The sequence below is a fragment of the Lissotriton helveticus genome, chromosome 1_1 (assembly GCF_964261635.1).
Source record: "Lissotriton helveticus chromosome 1_1, aLisHel1.1, whole genome shotgun sequence".
In the NCBI taxonomy this organism is placed as follows: domain Eukaryota; kingdom Metazoa; phylum Chordata; class Amphibia; order Caudata; family Salamandridae; genus Lissotriton; species Lissotriton helveticus.
Window position 1 is genome coordinate 1,044,086,171 of NC_136057.1, and position 19,703 is coordinate 1,044,105,873.

The 19,703-nt window shown below is 48.8% G+C and overlaps 2 protein-coding genes across 3 annotated transcripts in view; one reads left to right on the forward strand and one right to left on the reverse strand.

Moving 5' to 3' along the window:
- NME6 (NME/NM23 nucleoside diphosphate kinase 6) overlaps positions 1-18,028 on the reverse strand; it is a 167,836-nt gene extending 149,808 nt beyond the window's left edge. The window contains exon 1 of one of the 2 annotated variants that reach the window (XM_078677918.1): positions 17,889-18,028. The gene's annotated coding sequence lies outside the window, so the exon portion shown is untranslated. Of the gene's footprint in view, positions 1-17,678; positions 17,783-17,888 lie in introns of those variants that run through there. The other variant, XM_078677920.1, reaches the window with a different exon arrangement.
- Positions 18,029-18,125: 97 nt separating this feature from the next.
- Positions 18,126-19,703, forward strand: part of RABL2B (RAB, member of RAS oncogene family like 2B) — a 227,364-nt gene continuing 225,786 nt past the window's right edge. The window contains exon 1 of the mRNA XM_078677914.1: positions 18,126-18,614. Within this exon, the coding sequence (XP_078534040.1) occupies positions 18,126-18,614 (489 nt within the window). The remainder of the gene's footprint in view (positions 18,615-19,703) is intronic.

The window sequence follows — 19,703 nt, forward strand, 5'->3', positions numbered from 1 at the left end:
GGCCTCCCTCTCAATGGCTGACCAACGTTTCTCTCTGGGAGTCAGCCTCCTGCTAATGAAAGCAATAGGCTGGTCTTGACCATCTTGATTAAGTTGTGAGAGCACAGCTCCCACCCCCAACTCAGAAGCATCTGTCTGAACAATGAACTGTTTGGAGTAGTCAGGACTCTTCAGGATAGGTGCAGAGCACATGGCCTTCTTCAGGTCATCAAATGCCTTCTGACAGCTAACTGTCCACTGAACCTTTTTTGGCATCTTCTTGGATGTCAAGTCATTTAATGGTGTCACTATAGACCCATAGTTCTTCACAAACTTCCTGTAATACCCAGTCAGGCCCAAGAAGGCTCTGACTTGTGTCTGGGTAACTGGAGGAGCCCAGTCCTGTATGGCCTGGATTTTGCTTTCCAGTGGCTGAACCTGGCCTCCACCTACTAGGTGGCCCAGGTATACAACCTTACTCTGCCCTATCTGGCACTTTGTGGCCTTGATAGTTAGGCCTGCCTTTTGCAGGGCCTCCAAAACTTTCTTCAGGTGGATCAGGTGATCCTCCCAGGTGGAGCTAAAGACAGCAATATCATCTAGATAGGCTGCACAAAAGTCATCCAACCCAGTAAGGACTTGGTTCACCAACCTTTGGAAAGTGGCAGGTGCATTCTTCAAACCAAAGGGCATTACCACAAACTGATAATGTCCACTAGGGGTAGAGAATGCTGTTTTGGCTTTTGACTCTTCAGCTAGTCTGATTTGCCAGTAGCCAGCTGTCAGATCAAATGTGCTCAGAAACTTGGCAGAAGCCAATCTGTCAATGAGCTCATCTGCTCTTGGAATGGGGTGAGCATCTGTCCTAGTGACAGCATTGAGACCCCTGTAATCCACGCAAAACCTCATTTCTTTCTTTCCATCTTGGGTATGAGGTTTTGGCACCAGGACTACTGGGCTGGCCCATGGGCTCTCTGATGGATCAATCACTCCAAGCTCCAACATCTTTTGCACCTCAGCCTTGATGCAATCCCTGACATGATCAGGTTGCCTGTAGATCTTATTCTTGACAGGCAGACTGTCACCAGTGTCCACAACATGGGTACACCAGTCAGTCTGGCTGGGTGTGAGTGAAAACATTTGCCTGTGAGCCTGCAAAACTTGTCTGCAGTCCATCTGTTGCTGGTCAGTGAGGCTGCCTGCCAAGGCTACTCCATCAACTGAACCATCATCAGGGTTCTGAGAAAGCAGGTCTGGGAGAGGGTCACTCTCTTCCTCCTGTTCCCCATCTGTGGCCATGAGCAAGCTCATGTCCTCCCTGTCCACAAATGCTTTCAAGCGATTCACATGGATTACCCTGTGAGGGCTCCTGGGTGTTCCAAAGTCTACCAAGTAGGTGACTTCCCCCTTCTTCTCAATAATAGGATAGGGTCCACTCCATTTGTCTTGGAGTGCTGCTGGAGCCACTGGCTCCAGTACCCATACCTTCTGTCCTGGTTGGAACTCTACCAGCACAGCCTTTTGGTCATGCCAAGCTTTCTGTAATTCTTGGCTGGCCTCCAGGTTTTTGGATGCTCTTTCCATTTACTCAGCCATCCTGGAGCGGAGACCAAGTACATAGTCCACTATGTCTAGTTTGGGCTTTTTGAGAGGTAACTCCCATCCTTCCTTCACCAAACACAATGGACCTCTCACAGGGTGGCCAAACAAAAGTTCAAAAGGGCTGTAGCCAACCCCCTTCTGTGGGACCTCTCTGTAAGCAAAGAGCAGGCAGGGTAAAAGAATGTCCCATTTCCGCCTGAGCTTCTCTGGTAATCCTTTTATCATGCCTTTAAGGGTCTTGTTAAATCTCTCCACAAGCCCATTGCATTGTGGATGATATGGGGTGGTAAACTTATAGTTTACTCCACATTCCTTCCACATTGCTTTCAGATAGCTGGACATAAAATTGGTGCCCCTATCTGATAACACCTCCTTTGGAAAGCCCACTCTTGAGAAAACTGCAATGAGGGCTTTTGCCACCACAGGTGCTGTGGTGGTCCTCAGGGGAATAGCCTCTGGATACCTGGTGGCATGATCCACTACCACCAGTATGAATCTGTTCCCAGATGCTGTTTGGGGGTCCATTGGACCCACAATATCAATTCCAACTCTTTCAAAGGGGACCCCCACCACAGGTAGTGGTATTAGGGGGGCCTTTGTTGTGCCACCTGACTTACCACTGGCTTGGCAAGTGACACAGGAGCGACAAAACTCCTTGACATCCTCTGACATGTGAGGCCAGTGAAAGTGTGAAACAAGCCTGTCCCACGTCTTGTTCTGGCCTAAGTGTCCTGCAAGGGGAATATCATGGGCCAAGGTAAGAAGGAACCCCCTAAACTGCAGAGGTATGACCCACCTCCTGGTCATGCCAGGCTTGGGGTCTCTAGCCTCTGAGTAAAGGAGTCCATCATCCCAATACACAGTATGGGTACCTTTGGCATCCCCAGCAGCCTCAGCAGCAGCCTGCTGTCTGAGGGGTTCAAGGGAAGGGCAATCTAGTTGAGCCTGCCTCAGGTCTGCCCTTGAGGGTCCCCCTGTCCCCAGAAACTCAACCTGGTCAGGTTCAAGCTCCTCAGAGACAGTCTCCTCTTGGACTGCAGAATCAGTTTCCTCTGAAACTTGATCCTCAACCTGGGGCAAGGTGGAAGGCTGGGCCTTTCCTCTCTTGCTCCTTCTCTTGGGTTGTGGCTGGTCTATTGTTTCAAGATCCACCACTGGTTCAGGAAGGCACTTCTTAGCCTGAGCCCTTGTCATGGCAAGGACATGCTCTGAAATCCCTAGCATTTCTGCATGAGTCCTGTACTCCACTTCTGACCATGCTGAGCTTTCAAGGTCATTGCCTAACAGACAGTCTACTGGTAGGTCTGCACTCACCACAACTTTCTTTAGGCCATCAACCCCTCCCCAGGAGAAGTTCACAACTGCCACACTATGGGAGGTAGTGGAGTTGCTGGCGTTGGTTACTAGGTAGCTCTCTCCTAGTACAATCTGCCCAGGGTCCACAAAGTCAGGTGTCACCATGGTGACACTGGCACATGTGTCCCTGTATGCTTGAGCCAGTTTCTCATTAATTAAGGGAGTCTGCCTGTATTTGCCCAGGTTAGTGGGGCTTACTGCAGTGGGCAACTCAATGTCCACATCATACAGGAGAACTGCCTGTGTAGGGATTCTGACTAGGCCAGATCCTACTTCAATACCCAGGGTCAACCCAGCTACACCCTTGGACTGTGTTCCACCACTGCTTACTGTACTTGGGGTTGCAGTTGCTTTAGGAGCTGTAGTGGTGGGAACTGGATTTGCCTTGGTGCACTCACTGCCCCAGTGTGAAACTGATTTGCAGGTATTACACCAAGGTGTCTTTGGACCTTTGTTCTTCTTCTTCTTGTTACCATTTTGGGAACCACCCTCCTTACTATTAGTTTGGGGGCCTGAAGACTTCTGGTCTTTTTCTTTATCTTTCTGATTCTGGTTACCACCCTTCTGGTCTGTTTTCTTCTGGTCACCACCTTGGTTCTGGGGTTTCTGCTTAATCCTTGTTCTGACCCATTTGTCTGCCTTCTTTCCCAATTCTTGGGGAGAGGTCAGATCAGAGTCAATAAGGTATTGATGCAACAGCTGGTTTGTACAGTTATTAAGGATCTGTTCTCTCATCATAAGATTGTACAATCCTGTATAGTCTGAAACTTTACTTCCCTGCAACCAACCCTCCAAAGCCTTAGTGGCACACTCCACAAAATCAGTCCAGTCTTGAGTCTGTGCTTTTTGGGTGTCTCTGAACAACAACCTGTATTGCTCAGTGGTTAGGCCATACCCTTCAATAAGAGCACTCTTCAAAACAGAGTAGTTTTTGGCATCCTCAGGTCTAACTGTGAGGAGCCTGTCTCTCCCTTTCTCAGAAAAGGAGTACCACAAAATTGCAGCCCACTGATTCTCAGGAACCTGCTGTACCATGCAGGCTCTCTCAAGAGCAGTCATCCATTTGTGGATGTCATCCCCTTCTTTAAAGGGGGGCACAATTTTGGTCAGGTTTCTATTATCATAGGCCCTGTCTTTTTCTCTTGGAAAATTGCTGCCACCAGTGACATCTAAGCCACTTAATTTCTGCTCTCTTGCCAAGGCAAGTCTAGCTTGAGCCAAGGCTACCTCCTCCCTCTCTATCTGGAGTTTGACAGCCCTCATTCTGGCCCTATGCTCTAACTTTTGAGAAGCATTCATGCCTCTCTGTGATTCTCTGGATGCACTAGAAACATGAGAGTCCCCTGAGGGAGACCTCACTCTTCTGTTGCCTGGGAGAATAACATGTTGGGTTCTGGGGAGGTGCTGGCCCTCTCCATTCCCCAGTAGGTCCAAGTTGGCCTGGCTAAGCCTGGCAACTGGAACCTGGCTACCCTGATCCTGAACTTCTAAGTCCTCAACATCTGAGTCCTCATCTAAGTCATCATCATCCTCCTCTTCAGGGGGATCAGTAACAGGGGGGTTCCCTCCACTTCCTGTGTCTAGGGAAGCTGCCTTTGCCTTCTCTAAGTCATCCTGTTCTAGGATTTCTACCAGGATTAGGCAGGTGGGGCTTCTGCCCCTTTTTAACCCTCTTGCTTTGCACAAGGCAATCAAGTCTCTGCGGGTTAGTTTGTCATATCCAAAAGTTGCCTGGGTAGGGTCAACTGTCACAGGAGCAGACCCTGAGGCTTTTCCTGTGTCAGACATGGTTACTAGTGAGGTGTAAGTGGTGCACTTACCTACACTAAGTGTTTTCCTACTGTACCTTGCTAGTTAGTTGTAGTCAGGGTGTGCTAATCCCTTTAACCTACAACTACTAAGTTCAGTAGAACTTAATATGCTAAGCTTTTGATTTATATGTACCTAGAGGTACTTGATGTGATCTTTCAATTTGATATAAAGATTGCAATGGTAAAACAACAGCAAGCTCAAATCCGCACCGCTGCTCACCAATGTGAGAAGTTGGCCTGGTAGGGGATGTTTCCAATTCTGGAACCACCTACTACCTGACCAAACAATCCCTTATGGTGTCTGGTTGTAAGTCAACCTTATTAGACAAGCTATCCTAGGGGTAGCATGGACTAAGCAGCCTAAAGGCTTAACTTAAGAGGTCGTGTTAAGCGAGCTGTTTTACCACATACAATCCTGTAATACCAAATGAAAGGACACCACACAAGTATATATTATAAAAATATATGTGTTTATTACTAAAAACAATCCCCAGTATTCTTTATGAATAAAGGGGCACAAGCGTTAAATCAAAAGCACTGTTTAAACATACAAGTTGCACAATTATGGATGAGGGCGGGTGGCCACTCAAACCATATACTAAACAAGTGGTATAAGAGAGGCCACTCGAACAGTGGTTAGGCCTAGGGCCTAGGGAATCGCTGGGAGCAGTCAGGACAAGCAATGCTGAAGTCGGGAATGGCCCTCGGGATTCGGGAGATGTGCGGAAAGCGCACGCATGCACCAATGTTAACCAATGGTGCGTAAAAGTCATAGAGTTAAAGTTTAAGGACACTTCCGCTGAACCTAGAGGAACAAAACTTAACACACAGACCCTAGAGGTGTGCACCAGTGTGGGAACACCGGCGGAGCAAAGTTACCTCACCCACAGGAAGTGGGTGCACAGGGTCGAAGTGGCGTCGGGTTTTGACACGCAGGCTCTTGGTGCTTGGAGCTGAAAGGGCTGCAGGCAGGGTGAAGACGAAGTGTCCGGTGGAGTCCAAGGGTGGACTCAAGTTGTAGAGTACCTGAAAGCAGAGGGGACAGAGTCTGGGTCACTCAGCAGTGACCAGGGTGGAACCAGGACGGAACCAGGCAATGTCGGGCGCAATCAGGTGGTCGTCGAGGAGCTTCTCTCCGCTGTCACGTGGGCTCTGGGGCATCTGCGACGTCCAGGAGCAGGTCACGATCTGTCCCACGCAGGCTCTCACCGTCGGTGCAGTCGGCTTCAAGTTTGGAGCAAACAAGCCTTGGTAAGAGCAATCCACGCGGGATCGGAAGATTGCTTCTCACTCGGACCAGGAGGGTCAGAGTCGGGGCTCCTTTTCAAGGGAGCTGGTGTGGATCTGGAGCAACCAGATTCACGAGTCTTCTTTGTAGTTTCGTCGGCACAGGGACCACTAGCCAGCTGGCAAGTGACCGGGCCAACGCGTTGAGCCAAATAGAGCCAAAGGGCCCCACGCAGCACTCGTCGAGTGTGGAGGGCTGAACTTCGGCTCAGGAGTAGCTCAGGGTGGGGGCTTCTCAAACCCCGGTGCACAGCTTCGAGGGTCACTCGTGGGCTGCACGGTCAGCGTCTCGTGGTCAATTCAAGATGGCGTGCCCCACGCTTCCGGTCGCCTCCACGGGTCTCAGCTCTGCAGGGACTGTGGATCGGGCTGTTGGAAGGCAGGCAAGCTTGATCTCGTCGATCTCAGTCGCTCGAGCTCCGGCGGGAACTGCAACTAAGTAGACGTCGAGGGCTGGATGGTGCCTGCTGCTGCAGGGTGGTCACTCCTTGACCACAAGGGAGATTCTTCGGGCTTCCACGATGAGATGGAGGGCGAAGGGTCCAGAATTGCGTTTCAAATGTTTCTTCCAGGAAAATCTGATGTGCATTGGCACTGCTCCCACTCTTATTCCAATCTGGGGGGCGTGATTACCTGCTAGGTCCCCTCCTATGGGTGGGACCCAGGAAGTGGGTGGATACACCCCCTTCCTTTGATCCAGGCCGCCCTGGCACGAGGGCTGGAGTGCCCCAGAACCGGTTTGGCCGGATTATGCAAGGGGCAGCCTTGTGCGCCCCAGGCAGTGTCTGGTTTCTTTCAAACCTCCCTGCTACAATACACTATCTCCTGTCTGGAGGGTGGTGACACCCTCCTGTGACAGGAAACCCTTTGTCCAGGCCCCATCTGCTGAGTTTCGGTCAACTGCAGGGGTCCAGACATTTGTCTGTGGCAGAGGCATCCATTTTGTGGATCTTAAGGTCTTTGGAGAAATTAACCGCATTTAGTAAAGTAACATGTCTTACCCCTCTAGAGGGGTGGAATGCCATCCCCGTCGCCAGAACTGGCGAGGGGATGGTATTCCAAATCGTATGACACCTTACACGACATGTTTTGATAAAGCCAAACCAAAGTTGCTAAATAACCGCGAGGATTATAAGGCACTTAATAGTATATGGTATGGCATTATCCTGAAACAGCTTAGGGATTTGTTCCCGACAGCTGCAGACAGGCTCAGCTCATGCTAGAGCTCCATCTCACATAAAACCACGCACTCAGCCTCCAGGATTGATGAGGCCTACTATAGGAGTGGCTCACAGGTTTACATGTGTCCAGATATAGGTTTAGATATAGATATACTATACCTAAGCAAGGGGTGTTTACACCACCTTACCCCAGCTGAGTGATCAGCCAGTTGTGTCAATTTAAGAACCAGCCAGGGGTGGCAAAAGATATGCTGCAGCCCCTGGTAGGCCTTGGTGGCCCCTATGCCCTGTGCACCTATAGTGCATTCTACAGGGGCTGACAAGGAGTCCATTTCCAATTGGTATGTGCCTATAGCACATGTGTCATTAATTTAGTGAGAGAACAGCAGGCTGGGGGTCTGATCAGCAGGCCCACAGCCTCAGTAGTCGAAAACCAGTGAAGCAAAAAGCAAAAATTTGGGGTGACCATAGGATAGCAGACCCTACTCTCCTACAATCATCAATAAGGGTTGTTTGGACTGATATATAGTGATCACTAGAATAGTGAACACTGCACATCAGGCCAACTTCTCACACGACCTCAGTACTGGGAAAAACTAGGAGGGATGAGAGAGTGAGTGAGTGAGGTCCGGGGAGGGCGAACACGTACTGAAGAGACGCACATGGAGAGGTGAAATGGTTCAAGAGAGACGAGAAAGTAAGGGAGACAGCTAGACTGACAGCGCGAGGAGGCGAGGGACAGACACACACACACTGAGGGTGATAGAGAAACGGGGACATTTTAAAGTAAGGACGACAAGAGTTACTAGATGATGCAAGGGGGCAAGAAAGAACATGTGGGAAAAGGTAAAGGAACTTAGGGGTGAAAAAACACAACAAATAGAAGCTTTACCTTACTGGACTTTTTATGTGAAAACTGTTACCGAAAAGTGAAGTCAGATATTTACATGATATCTTACGCGCCGAATTCGCGCCAAAGTCAAGCCCGTCTGCGCTTGTCCGCGCTGAGTGTGCGCTAGGGGCCAGGGAAAATGGTTTATCCCCCGCTTGCTTACAAGTTAGTATCTACTATTCCATACAGTCCCTGCTGGCGCTGAAACCCCTAAATAAGCCCTGTCATCACACTATTCTCCCTGGAGGCATACTCAGAGAGGCTTAGTTGCGGATGTCAACATAGGTGCACTAGAAAGGCGAATCCCCTGAAGGCACAATCGACCACTGATGTATCTAAGCCTTCCCCCAATACGGTCACTGAAGAGGGTTTTCTTATTAATGCAAGGTCTCCAATAAAAAATAACATCGCCTTTAGGGACTTTATTTCACTTAGAAAGCCTACTTGGGTGTTTATTACTGAGACCTGGGCATCCGATGCCTCAGGACCTGACCTGGTAGATGCAATTCCCACTGGGTATGCCTTGACAAGGATGGATAGAACTGGCCGCCGAGGAGGAGGGATAGGAATATTACATAACGATTCCTCTATTTGTCGTACTGAATCTCTCTCTATTCCATCAAACTCCTTTCAGGCTATGTACTTTTCCATCAATTCTACTCCCTCCATTTCTTTTTCTGGCCTCCTGTTTTACAGGCCGCCGGGCCCCAGATCCGCCTTTAGCCAGGATGTGATTAAGGTGTTAGAGCCATTTATTGAGAGGCCCAATATTACTCTCCTGGGAGATTTTCATTTCCATCTGGAAAATATGGGCTCTAGAGATACCCTCACACTGCTGGAAACTCTACCCAATCAGGCTTCAGGGTGTCCTACTCAACTGAATCTGCCTTACTCCTGTCAACAGAGACCATACGCAGGCTGGTGGATGAAGGCCACACCACAGCGCTGATCCTTCTGGACTTAAAGCGCTGCTTTAAACACTGTAGCACATCACATCTTGCTGCAGTGTCTGAAAAAAGGGGGTGTGAGAGGCAGAGGGCTGGAGTGGCTGGAATCGTTCCTCCAGAATCGTAGCTTTCAAGTAGCTCAGGGATCCCACCGGTCGAAGAGTATTAGGCTGAATCAGGGAGTGCCCCCAAGGGTCTAGCTTGAGCCCCACCCTCTTTAATCTCTATGTAACACCAATAGCAGAGATCACTGAAAGATTTGGGGTTCAAGTTGTAACCTATGCCGATGACACCCAACTTGTTGTATCTCTTGCTCAACCTGACGGGGCAGCAGCCAATAACTTCTCAATTTGCTTACAAGCTACAGCGGCCTGGATGGCCAACAATTGCTTGAAACTAAACGGAAGCAAGACGGAGGTGCTGGTGGTGGGGAATGCACCATCTGTGTGGACATCGGCATGGTAGCCGCAGGTATTGGGGCCTCTACCCTCTCCCAGCAATCAAGTCAGGAATCTGGGTATCTGGTTAGACTGCAAAATCTCCTTTGAGTACCACACCAGACGTGTGGCAGGAAAATGCTTCGGTATCCTGAGAAATACGCGGAAAACACTTGACCTACTCCCGACTTCGGCCAGGAAAACCCTGGTTCATGCTCTCATTACCTCCAGGTTGGATTATGGGAACGTCCTGTACTTGGGAGCTAATGTTAGATGTATCACCAGGTTACAGCGCATACAGAATGCGGCTGCCCGTATGATCTTGATGCTGCACAAAAGAGCGTCAGCAAAGAAAGCCCTGGAATCTCTTCATTGGCTGCCGATTAAAGAACGGGTGCTCTTTAAAACCTTGCTGATTAGCCATTGTATCATGCAGGGGAAGGGGTCATCTTACCTTTTGGAACTGCTGAGCCCGTACATCCCTGGGCGTGAGTTGAGATCTTGCGGGAAAGGGCTGACAAAGGTTCCTAGGTTCAGAAGAACTCGGATGGGAGGGCGCTCCTTTCGAGTCCAAGCGGCTCAGCATTGGAGCAGACTTCCACCTGCAATGCGAGCAGAGACTTCAGAACGTATTTTCCGAAAACAACTGAAAACCCACCTCTTCCCTCGGGCGGGAGAGTGAGGAGGTCCGCATCTGAGGAACTGGAAGGGAGATTTGCATAACTAACTGTAGCTAGCCACATTACAGCGCGGGGACACACTGTTCTCAGTGTAACCAGGCGCTTTATAAAATGTATTATTATTATTATTTTATTCCTGTGGCTTGACACAGCTGGTGGTAGGCCCCACCCACCTGGCTAGCCACACCCTTGATGGAGTCTTCACCAACGATCCTGGCCTGATATGACAATTCTACAGGGACGGCCAGATGGTCAGATCAGCAAGCAGCCCCTCCTTTTCCGGGTGCTAGGAAATGGGATCTCAGAAGGAACCTTAAAGCTATTAATAACGAAGCTCTCTCTCCTTTTCTGAATAAACTGAGATCCTCTGAAATGCAGGATGTTAACTCTGCTGCTCTCGAATTTTCAAGTACCATCTCTGGGGCTTTGGACATCTTGGCCCCCCCTAAACAGCACTACTCTGCAAGAAAGAGCCCCTCGGCCCCCTGGTTTTCGGACAGACTTAGGTTGCTGAGGCAAGGGTGCCGTAAACAGGAGAGGCTCTGGCGGGCTCGGCTGGATCCCTCGGAGAAGGAACAACACAAACTTCTCCTAAAAGAATATAAGCTAGCCATCATGGAGGAAAAGAGGGCTCACTTTGCCAAAATGACTGCTTCTCTCAATTTCTCTAGAGACCTTTTTAAGATCATAGATTCCCTCTCCTCCCCTCAGTCAGCTGACCCCATAGTGGAAACCCAGGAGTTGTGTGATTAAATTTCGGCCTTTTTCCATTTAAAAATCGTGGCTATCTACGACACCCGCGAATCCCTGAATCTTGAGCTGGGACTTTCTACTACTTCTGCCCTTCCTACAGTGGGGTGTCTGCCTTATGGACCTTCTCCTAGTTTCCTGTACTTCCCCCTCCTTACCCTTGAATGGACTAAGCAGCTTCTTGATAACACCAAATCCGGTTCCCCCTTAGACCCTTGCCTGCTCAAGGTCTTGAAAGCCTGTCGGGAAGTGGTTATTCCCCCCTTATGGAGGTCATGAATTCTGAGATTTTGGAGGGAGTCTTTCCCCTCCCATGGAAGATGGCTGTCGTTAAACCTCTTCTAAAGAAGCCCTCCTTGGATCCAGGGGTTCTGAAAAACTTCTGCCCTATTTCACTTCCCCCCGCCCCAGCAAAAATTTTGGAATCTCACCTTAATCGGCACCTTAGCCCTTTTCTTGATGACTCCGTCCTCCTGGATGTCTCCCAGCATGGCTTTAGGAGATCTCATAGCACCGAATCCGCCCTTACTGTAGTTGTCAATAACATCCGCTCCCAGGTCGATAAGGGCTATACTACCCTCCTGGTCCTGCTTTACCTTACGGCCTTTGATACCCTGTCTCCATCTATTCTGGTCGCTCGCCTCAGGGAGATAGGAGTCGGAGGCCCCGCTCTGAGGCTTTTGGCTTCCTTTCTTAATCAAAGGGAACAAAGCGTGAAGTTGGGCCAGTTTCTATCTTCCCCTAAGCCTGTGCATTGTGGGGTCCCTCAGGGCTCCTCATTAAGCCCCACATTGTTTAACATCTATGTGGCCCCACTTGCCAGGGTAGTTCGATCTTTTGGGCTGGAGGTGTTGTCGTACGCTGATGACACCCAAATAATGGTTTCTCTCACACAGCCCGTGAGGGATTCTGCCCTGAATTTCAGGAATTGTATGGAGACGGTGTCTCAATGGATGATACAGAACTTCCTGAAGGTGAATGGGGAAAAAACAGAGGTGTTGATTTTTGGGGGTAATTAGGATATCTGGTCAAATGACTGGTGGCCGCCCTCACTTGGGGATTGTCCCCCCCCCCGCCACTTTGCTAGGAACCTAGGGGTGCTTATGGACACCACGCTTTCCTTTGACCGCCAGGTCAGCAGGACTGTTTCCACCTCCTGCGGCATCATCAGGGTTCTTAGAAAGATTTCTCACTATCTTTCCCCCGAAGCACGGAAACAAGCCACTGTGGCATTAATTTCCTCAAGACTGGACTACTGCAATGCCCTTTATGTGGGTATAAAAAAAGAGCTCCATCCATCGTCTGCAAATGGTCCAGAATGCGGCTGTGAAGATGGTTCTTAATCTCCCCAGGCTTGCCTCGGCCTCTTCAGCCAGAAGAAACTTACACTGGCTTCCCATTCAGTCCAGGATCTCTTTCAAGATTCTTTGTCTTGCCCATGGGGCTTTTCATGGTACCGACCCCGAGGGGATTGGGTCGCTTGTTCACTCCTACTCCCCCAGTGGTTCCCAGGTTTGTAAGAGCGACATGGGGAGGTAGAGCTTTCTCCTCGGTTGCACCCAGGTTATGGAACTCGCTCCCCCCCGAACTTTCAGCGCAATCTTTGCTTGCTCTGTTCCGCAAAGCATTAAAAACCTGGCTCTTCTCTGAAGCATACCTGTAATAGCATACATTAGCGGATTACAGATTGGATGACCTGCTTAGCACCTTGATGCCCTTGGGCTAAGTTGTGCGGTAAAAGACTCCTCTCATTCATTCATTCACAAACGATGTATAAAGCGACAAAACAAAGTATGGACAGGCAGAATGCTAGCACACTCGCTCAGTTTAGAGAGGCGGGGGGAGTGAAGACCAGAAGAGTGACGTGATCTGTGGTGGAGTAGGGAGAGGGAATTGAAGCGCAGAGAGTGGCACGCAAGGCTTAATCAGCTTTGACAGAAACCCACATGGCGGCCGCGCGCGTGCATGCAAGCTTGAGGCCAGGAAAAGCCTGTGGTAACACTTTCAAAAGCCACTCATTCAATTTCTCGCAGAGCAGCGCATGCGCTGGCTCAGCGAGACCTAAAAACAAGAAATGAGCTAAAAAGGGATACAAAAATGGCCAAAAAGGAGTACAATGAACACATTTTGGCAAAACTTCTCCATGCTTGTAAATTAAGGGACTCCAAGCTCTTCTGGGAACACATCAATCAGCTAATAAACGGCAGGAACCCACATCACAACTCGGACATAATGGAGGCCACTTAGAAAGCCCACATTGAACTCTTATATAATGAAATTCCATCTTTAATTACCCTAAAAAGCGGAAAATCAACAGTAAAGGGGGCCGCTGGCGCAGGACCAGTCAATGACACCCTTACTCATGAAGCACCTCAGGTTTCTGGGTCGTTTTCAGAAGAACAAGTGCTAAAAATGATTTAAAAAAATAAAATCAGAGGGTGCTCCAGGTCCCAATGGTCTACCAAATGCCCTGTTTCGGCATGACCCTTCATTTTGGTCTGACCTCCTGACTCCTCTTTACACCAATGCAATCTGATTCCTAAGTCTTGGATAGGAAGTATTCTAAATCCAATCCATAAGTCGGGTTCCCTCTCGGATCCATCCAACTATAGGTTGATTGCATTAATAGATGTGGAGGCGAAAATATATGCATCAAATCTCTTGGTGGATTTAGTTTCTTGGGTGAGTCGAACAAACCTACACGCAACCGGATTTAGGGCAGTGATGGGCACCCTCACCAATATCTCTGCGGTTACTTTCCTAGCCTACCAAGCCATTGCAAAATCTAGGCCCCTGTATGCCTGCGTTATTGACCTTAAAGCGCCCTTTGATAAAAGTATCGAGAGCTGATTTACGGACAAAAAGGCAAGACTGGGGGGTACCGACCAAACTCCTGGAGGCCATCATCAATCTCTACTCACACATGTGGGTCCAAATAAAGAAAGGAGATGGGTGTAGCTTAACCGACAAGATTCCAACATGTAATGGGCTTAAACAGGGTTGCGTGTTAGCACCCTGTCTTTTTAACATGTATACCTCCGATCTTGATATGCGCCTTCCGTTAATTCAAGTCGATCCCCCAAAATTGGGTAAAGTACTGACACTGTGTCTCCAATGTGCGGATGACATAATTTTGCTAGCACAAACTCCCATAGGCCTGCAGAGACTGATTACGGAATTAGGAGCTTACACCACCCTGAACCAACTAACGATTAACCATTAAAAAACAAAAGTTATGTGTTTCTCTAAACACAATAAAACAACAAAAAAGCGTACATTCTCCTGGAAATTGGGTGAGCAATCATTGACCCGGGCAGTTTCCTAAAAATACCTAGGTTTTCAGTTAGATTGCAAGCTTAACTTAAAGTTACATTTGGACTAAGGACGCATGAAAGCCAAACAACTGTTAATCTCTTTCAAGATCTTAAGAAAAAAGCTCATAGGCTGCTCCATCGGTCACCTGCTAAAAGTGATTGCAGCAAAATTCCTACCCCTCCATCTCTAATGGCACGAACATACTGAACATTAAAGATGCCACAGTTTTAAACACGGTAATTGCAAACACAACAGTGATGGACAGAATGTGGATCAATGTCACACATTCACCCCAGTCCAAAGATCTGGGCCCAAATCCATCATTTTTCCACTCCACACCACCCTGGGTTAGACAATGGCGATATGCAAATCAGCGCTGACCCTGTGCCCCATGGGAACAGTCCAGTCCGAACTACAAAAGCCATGTCCTTCCGAGAACGGAAACAAGCATCCGAGGACCGGACCGGTTTCGAGGTAACACCTCTCATCAGCCTGGTTAGCTTGATTCCAGTGGTGTGGAGTGCCTGGGACTCACGTCTGAGCATCCCCAGTACACTTAGAGCGGTAATTGCAAACACAACAGTGATGGACAGAATGTGGATCAATGTCACACATTCACCCCAGTCCAAAGATCTGGGCCCAAATCCATCGTTTTTCCACTCCACACCACCCTGGGTTAGACAATGGCGATATGCAAATCAGCGCTGACCCTGTGCCCCATGGGAACAGTCCAGTCCGAACTACAAAAGCCATGTCCTTCCCAGAACGGAAACAAGCATCCGAGGACCGGCCCGGTTTCGAGGTAACACCTCTCATCAGCCCGGCTAGCTTGATTCCAGTGGTGTGGAGTGCCTGGGACTCACGTCTGAGCATCCCCAGTACACTTAGAGCGGTAATTGCAAACACAACAGTGATGGACAGAATGTGGATCAATGTCACACATTCACCCCAGTCCAAAGATCTGGGCCCAAATCCATCGTTTTTCCACTCCACACCACCCTGGGTTAGACAATGGCGATATGCAAATCAGCGCTGACCCTGTGCCCCATGTGAACAGTCCAGTCCGAACTACAAAAGCCATGTCCTTCCCAGAACGGAAACAAGGATCCGAGGACCGGCCCGGTTTCGAGGTAACACCTCTCATCAGCCCGGCTAGCTTGATTCCAGTGGTGTGGAGTGCCTGGGACTCACGTCTGAGCATCCCCAGTACACTTAGAGCGGTAATTGCAAACACAACAGTGATGGACAGAATGTGGATCAATGTCACACATTCACCCCAGTCCAAAGATCTGGGCCCAAATCCATCGTTTTTCCACTCCTCGAAACCGGGCCGGTCCTCGGATGCTTGTTTCCGTTCTGGGAAGGACATGGCTTTTGTAGTTCGGACTGGACTGTTCCCATGGGGCACAGGGTCAGCGCTGATTTGCATATCGCCATTGTCTAACCCAGGGTGGTGTGGAGTGGAAAAACGATGGATTTGGGCCCAGATCTTTGGACTGGGGTGAATGTGTGACATTGATCCACATTCTGTCCATCATTGTTGTGTTTGCAGGTACCGCTCTAAGTGTACTGGGGATGCTCAGACGTGAGTCCCAGGCACTCCACACCACTGGAATCAAGCTAGCCGGGCTGATGAGAGGTGTCACCTCGAAACCGGGCCGGTCCTCGGATGCTTGTTTCCGTTCTAGGAAGGACATGGCTTTTGTAGTTCGGACTGGACTGTTCCCATGGGGCACAGGGTTAGCGCTGATTTGCATATCGCCATTGTCTAACCCAGGGTGGTGTGGAGTGGAAAAACGATGGATTTGGGCCCAGATCTTTGGACTGGGGTGAATGTGTGACATTGATCCACATTCTGTCCATCATTGTTGTGTTTGCAGGTACCGCTCTAAGTGTACTGGGGATGCTCAGACGTGAGTCCCAGGCACTCCACACCACTGGAATCAAGCTAGCCGGGCTGATGAGAGGTGTCACCTCGAAACCGGGCCGGTCCTCGGATGCTTGTTTCCGTTCTGGGAAGGACATGGCTTTTGTAGTTCGGACTGGACTGTTCCCATGGGGCACAGGGCCAGCGCTGATTTGCATATCGCCATTGTCTAACCCAGGGTGGTGTGGAGTGGAAAAACGATGGATTTGGGCCCAGATCTTTGGACTGGGGTGAATGTGTGACATTGATCCACATTCTGTCCATCATTGTTGTGTTTGCAGGTACAGTTTTAACCACAGCACAATCCACAGTTTTTAAAAGATTGTTTTTAATACCGTTACATACCTTACAGGCACAAACCGCCTAGAATATGGATTAAAAAAAAAATCAGATCAAGGCCAGACAAGGCTCACTAGTAAAGTATTACGGAGGATGAGGGAAGCAGAAGATAACACCCTAGCCCACCACTGCTGGATAGAGATTTAAAATCAAGCAAGGCTGGTCAATTCAACCACAACAGTTTTGAAGGAATCCTGCATTACAGCTAGAGGATGCCTGGATCGCCCATACAACGTACTCCGGATTTAAAAGCGGTGTGAATAATGCCACCAAGTGGATCTCAATATTAACAGACAAAACCATAGTTGCCAAAAAATGTCAAGCTTGAGCTGTGCTACATACCTAGCTGAAGCCGCAACTGTATCTGAACACTTGTCCCATCAGACAACAGCATTATCTGACGCTGCTATGAATGGGGTAATTTCCCTCCATTCCCGAAATCGAAAGACACATGGCCATCCAAGGAATGCCGCCTTTGCGGGCAAGGGGACTAGTCACTAATACATCTATTACTTGTCCTTTTTTATTAGAAACTAGAAAATCCGTCCTCCGAGAGGCTCTAAGGAAGGAGCAAATAAGACCATGCAGACCAGCTGTCATCGGGTGTCTTGGAGGGCTGTTGATTCCCCTATCTTGTCGAGCCATAACATTTTGGAAAATCGCGGCAAAAGAACTGGAAAAAAGTGACTCAACTCAAGTAGCCTATTAACAACTTGTACTCACACATTCTTTAATGTACTGATACACCTGTCAATATTTTTACTCAACTAGTTGCCCACCGTTCGCGGTTATGACCTTAAGGTCTTTTAAATAATATGCTCTTAAAATGTACACTTAAAGTATTGTGTTTCACGATGGTTCTCCATCCTTTTATGATTTTTAATGAATCAAATATAAGTATATTTGACTGATAGTCCATTCCAAAGGGAAAATAACGGACACTGGTGCACCCAAATGGGAATGCTATTTTGGGGATCAAAGCAAGGGCGATGTAATTTTAATGCATTCAATACTACAAAGAAAGACCTGCCACTGGCGACTCTATTCCATTTGGGTATCGTTTACATTATATTTGTATTGTTATATTTTATGCTGACCACAACCGCTGTAATATGCAAGCATGTATCCCCCATTTCCTTCCCTTTGGCGTAACTATTGCAAAATTCCTTTCTCACCTGTCGCGGGGCTAATTCGGTCTCAACTCATTCATGCCCGAGCCACAACCAGGATGAAAACACAGTGCTTTCTGTGATACATATATTATACAGCTACCTCCATGTGACATAGAAAGAGGACGCTCATACACGCACCCACGTGGTGCTGTTGCAGAAACAGATATGGAATGCGAACTATACTGGTATTGACAGAATATGTCTAAATCTTACCCCTGACTGCTGCCGGAAAAAACGTTCTCCATATTACAGAGCAGGCGGCTGGATTTACGGCTGAAATGTAGGTTTTCTGTGCGCAGCCACCTATTATCAGACAATCTAAATTACATTACTACGCGCGCATATGAGCAGAATTAGATTAAGTGTCTGCCTGAAGCGCTCAAAGTGCCCCTCACGAGATCACACTGCCTCATCTGGAAGAAAGGGTAAGTTTTGCTCTGCTGTGACGTCATGAATCATTCTGCTGAGCTTTGCAGGGGGCGCGACCCACGGTCTCCCCCTCTGCCCCTCCCTCCAGGATGCATCATGGGGGCGGTGCCTTGTGGAGCGGGCGGGGGCGTCCGAGCCCGAGGAACCACTCCGGAGGCGGCGAGGGGGCGCCCAGAACTGCCGACCCCGGAACAGGCGCCTGCGCGCGAGAGAGGGGATCCGCCAGAAATCATGCGCATAGCTGATGTCGCCTCCAAGAAGTTCCTGGACGAGACATGGCGGTTGCAATTCTTGTCCGCACGCGCATTGTGTGAGCCAACGTATGACGCAGACGCAGTGTGGGAGACGCGCTCCCTCCCGCTCGCAGGCGCAGTAAGCCAGCTCGCCGATGCTTGTTGCGTAGCTGCCGAGACGCCGTGGGACAGAGGCGGGCACGCGCCTGCCAGAATCGGGAGCGCCCCTGCGATATTCGGGAGCCCCCCTGCACAAATCAGGCGGACCCCAGACACGGTGAGGTTCGCCCCTTGTAAGAGAGCGAGGTAGAAATGAGACGAGTATTTAGGACAGAAGTAAAGGCACACCGGGTATCTGTGTACCGCGCATGAGACCACATTGGTTGGCTGGCAGTGATGTCTTTGGAATCATGCACTACACTGGAAAGCCAGATCCTGTTTCCACTATGACAATTGTCTTCCTGTGATCATGTCTCCATCATGAACATCTTTAGGTCATAGGGATCAGCGTTGGGCGAAGTAATAAAACGCCATACAAAAAGCAGTACATCACATGAAGGTAATGGAAGAAGGGTCATAAAAATAAAATGTGATTGTAGCGGCGGTCGAGGGATCGTGGAAGGAATGCACTTTTAATGGAGTCAGTGCACTTGTATGTAGGCTGAAGGTTTTAACTGTGGCAATGCAAAGGTTAATATAGGCCAGTGGTATTCACTTGGGTGGCTATTGGCGAGATAAATGTTGTGGTGTTGTTCTTAGGGGGGTGAGGGTAGCATTGGGGATCACTTGGAGGGTTTCATCTTAAATTAATTGAGCAGTGATAGTAGCTGTGGTGTTAGCGTTAGCAGAAACGCAAGTGGTCATAGTTTAAATCTGCAGATTAATATGTAAAAATCTTTAAAGATATTTTTAGAAAGGAAGGAGTGGCGGCCAGAACAATCAAGTCTAGCTGCTGTGTGACTCTCTTCGGGGCTGCTGCCACCTTGTTTACTGTACTTTTCATTAACATGTAAATGGACCCGGGTGCTTTTGGGCAGTCGGTGTTGAATTAGATCCCTTGAGAATGGCGTAGACATTTGAACTGGCCCACGCATCAATAGATATATCAAATGAAGCTGCATTGTCTGTCTGAAGTACTGCATTGTGTCTGTCCACCATCACTTATACATACTTGCTAGCTTCTCTTTTTTTCTAACGTAAACTAGCAAGAATATGTTGCAAGCAACCGTGATTCCAAAATGTACTGCTGCGATGTAGTGGAATCAAAAATTAGCTAGCATTCGCGCCAAGAATTTTCAATTCTATTAAGGACACGGAGGTGAGGATTATGCTTCTCTTTCTTTACTGTAACTTCACAGCAGCCAAT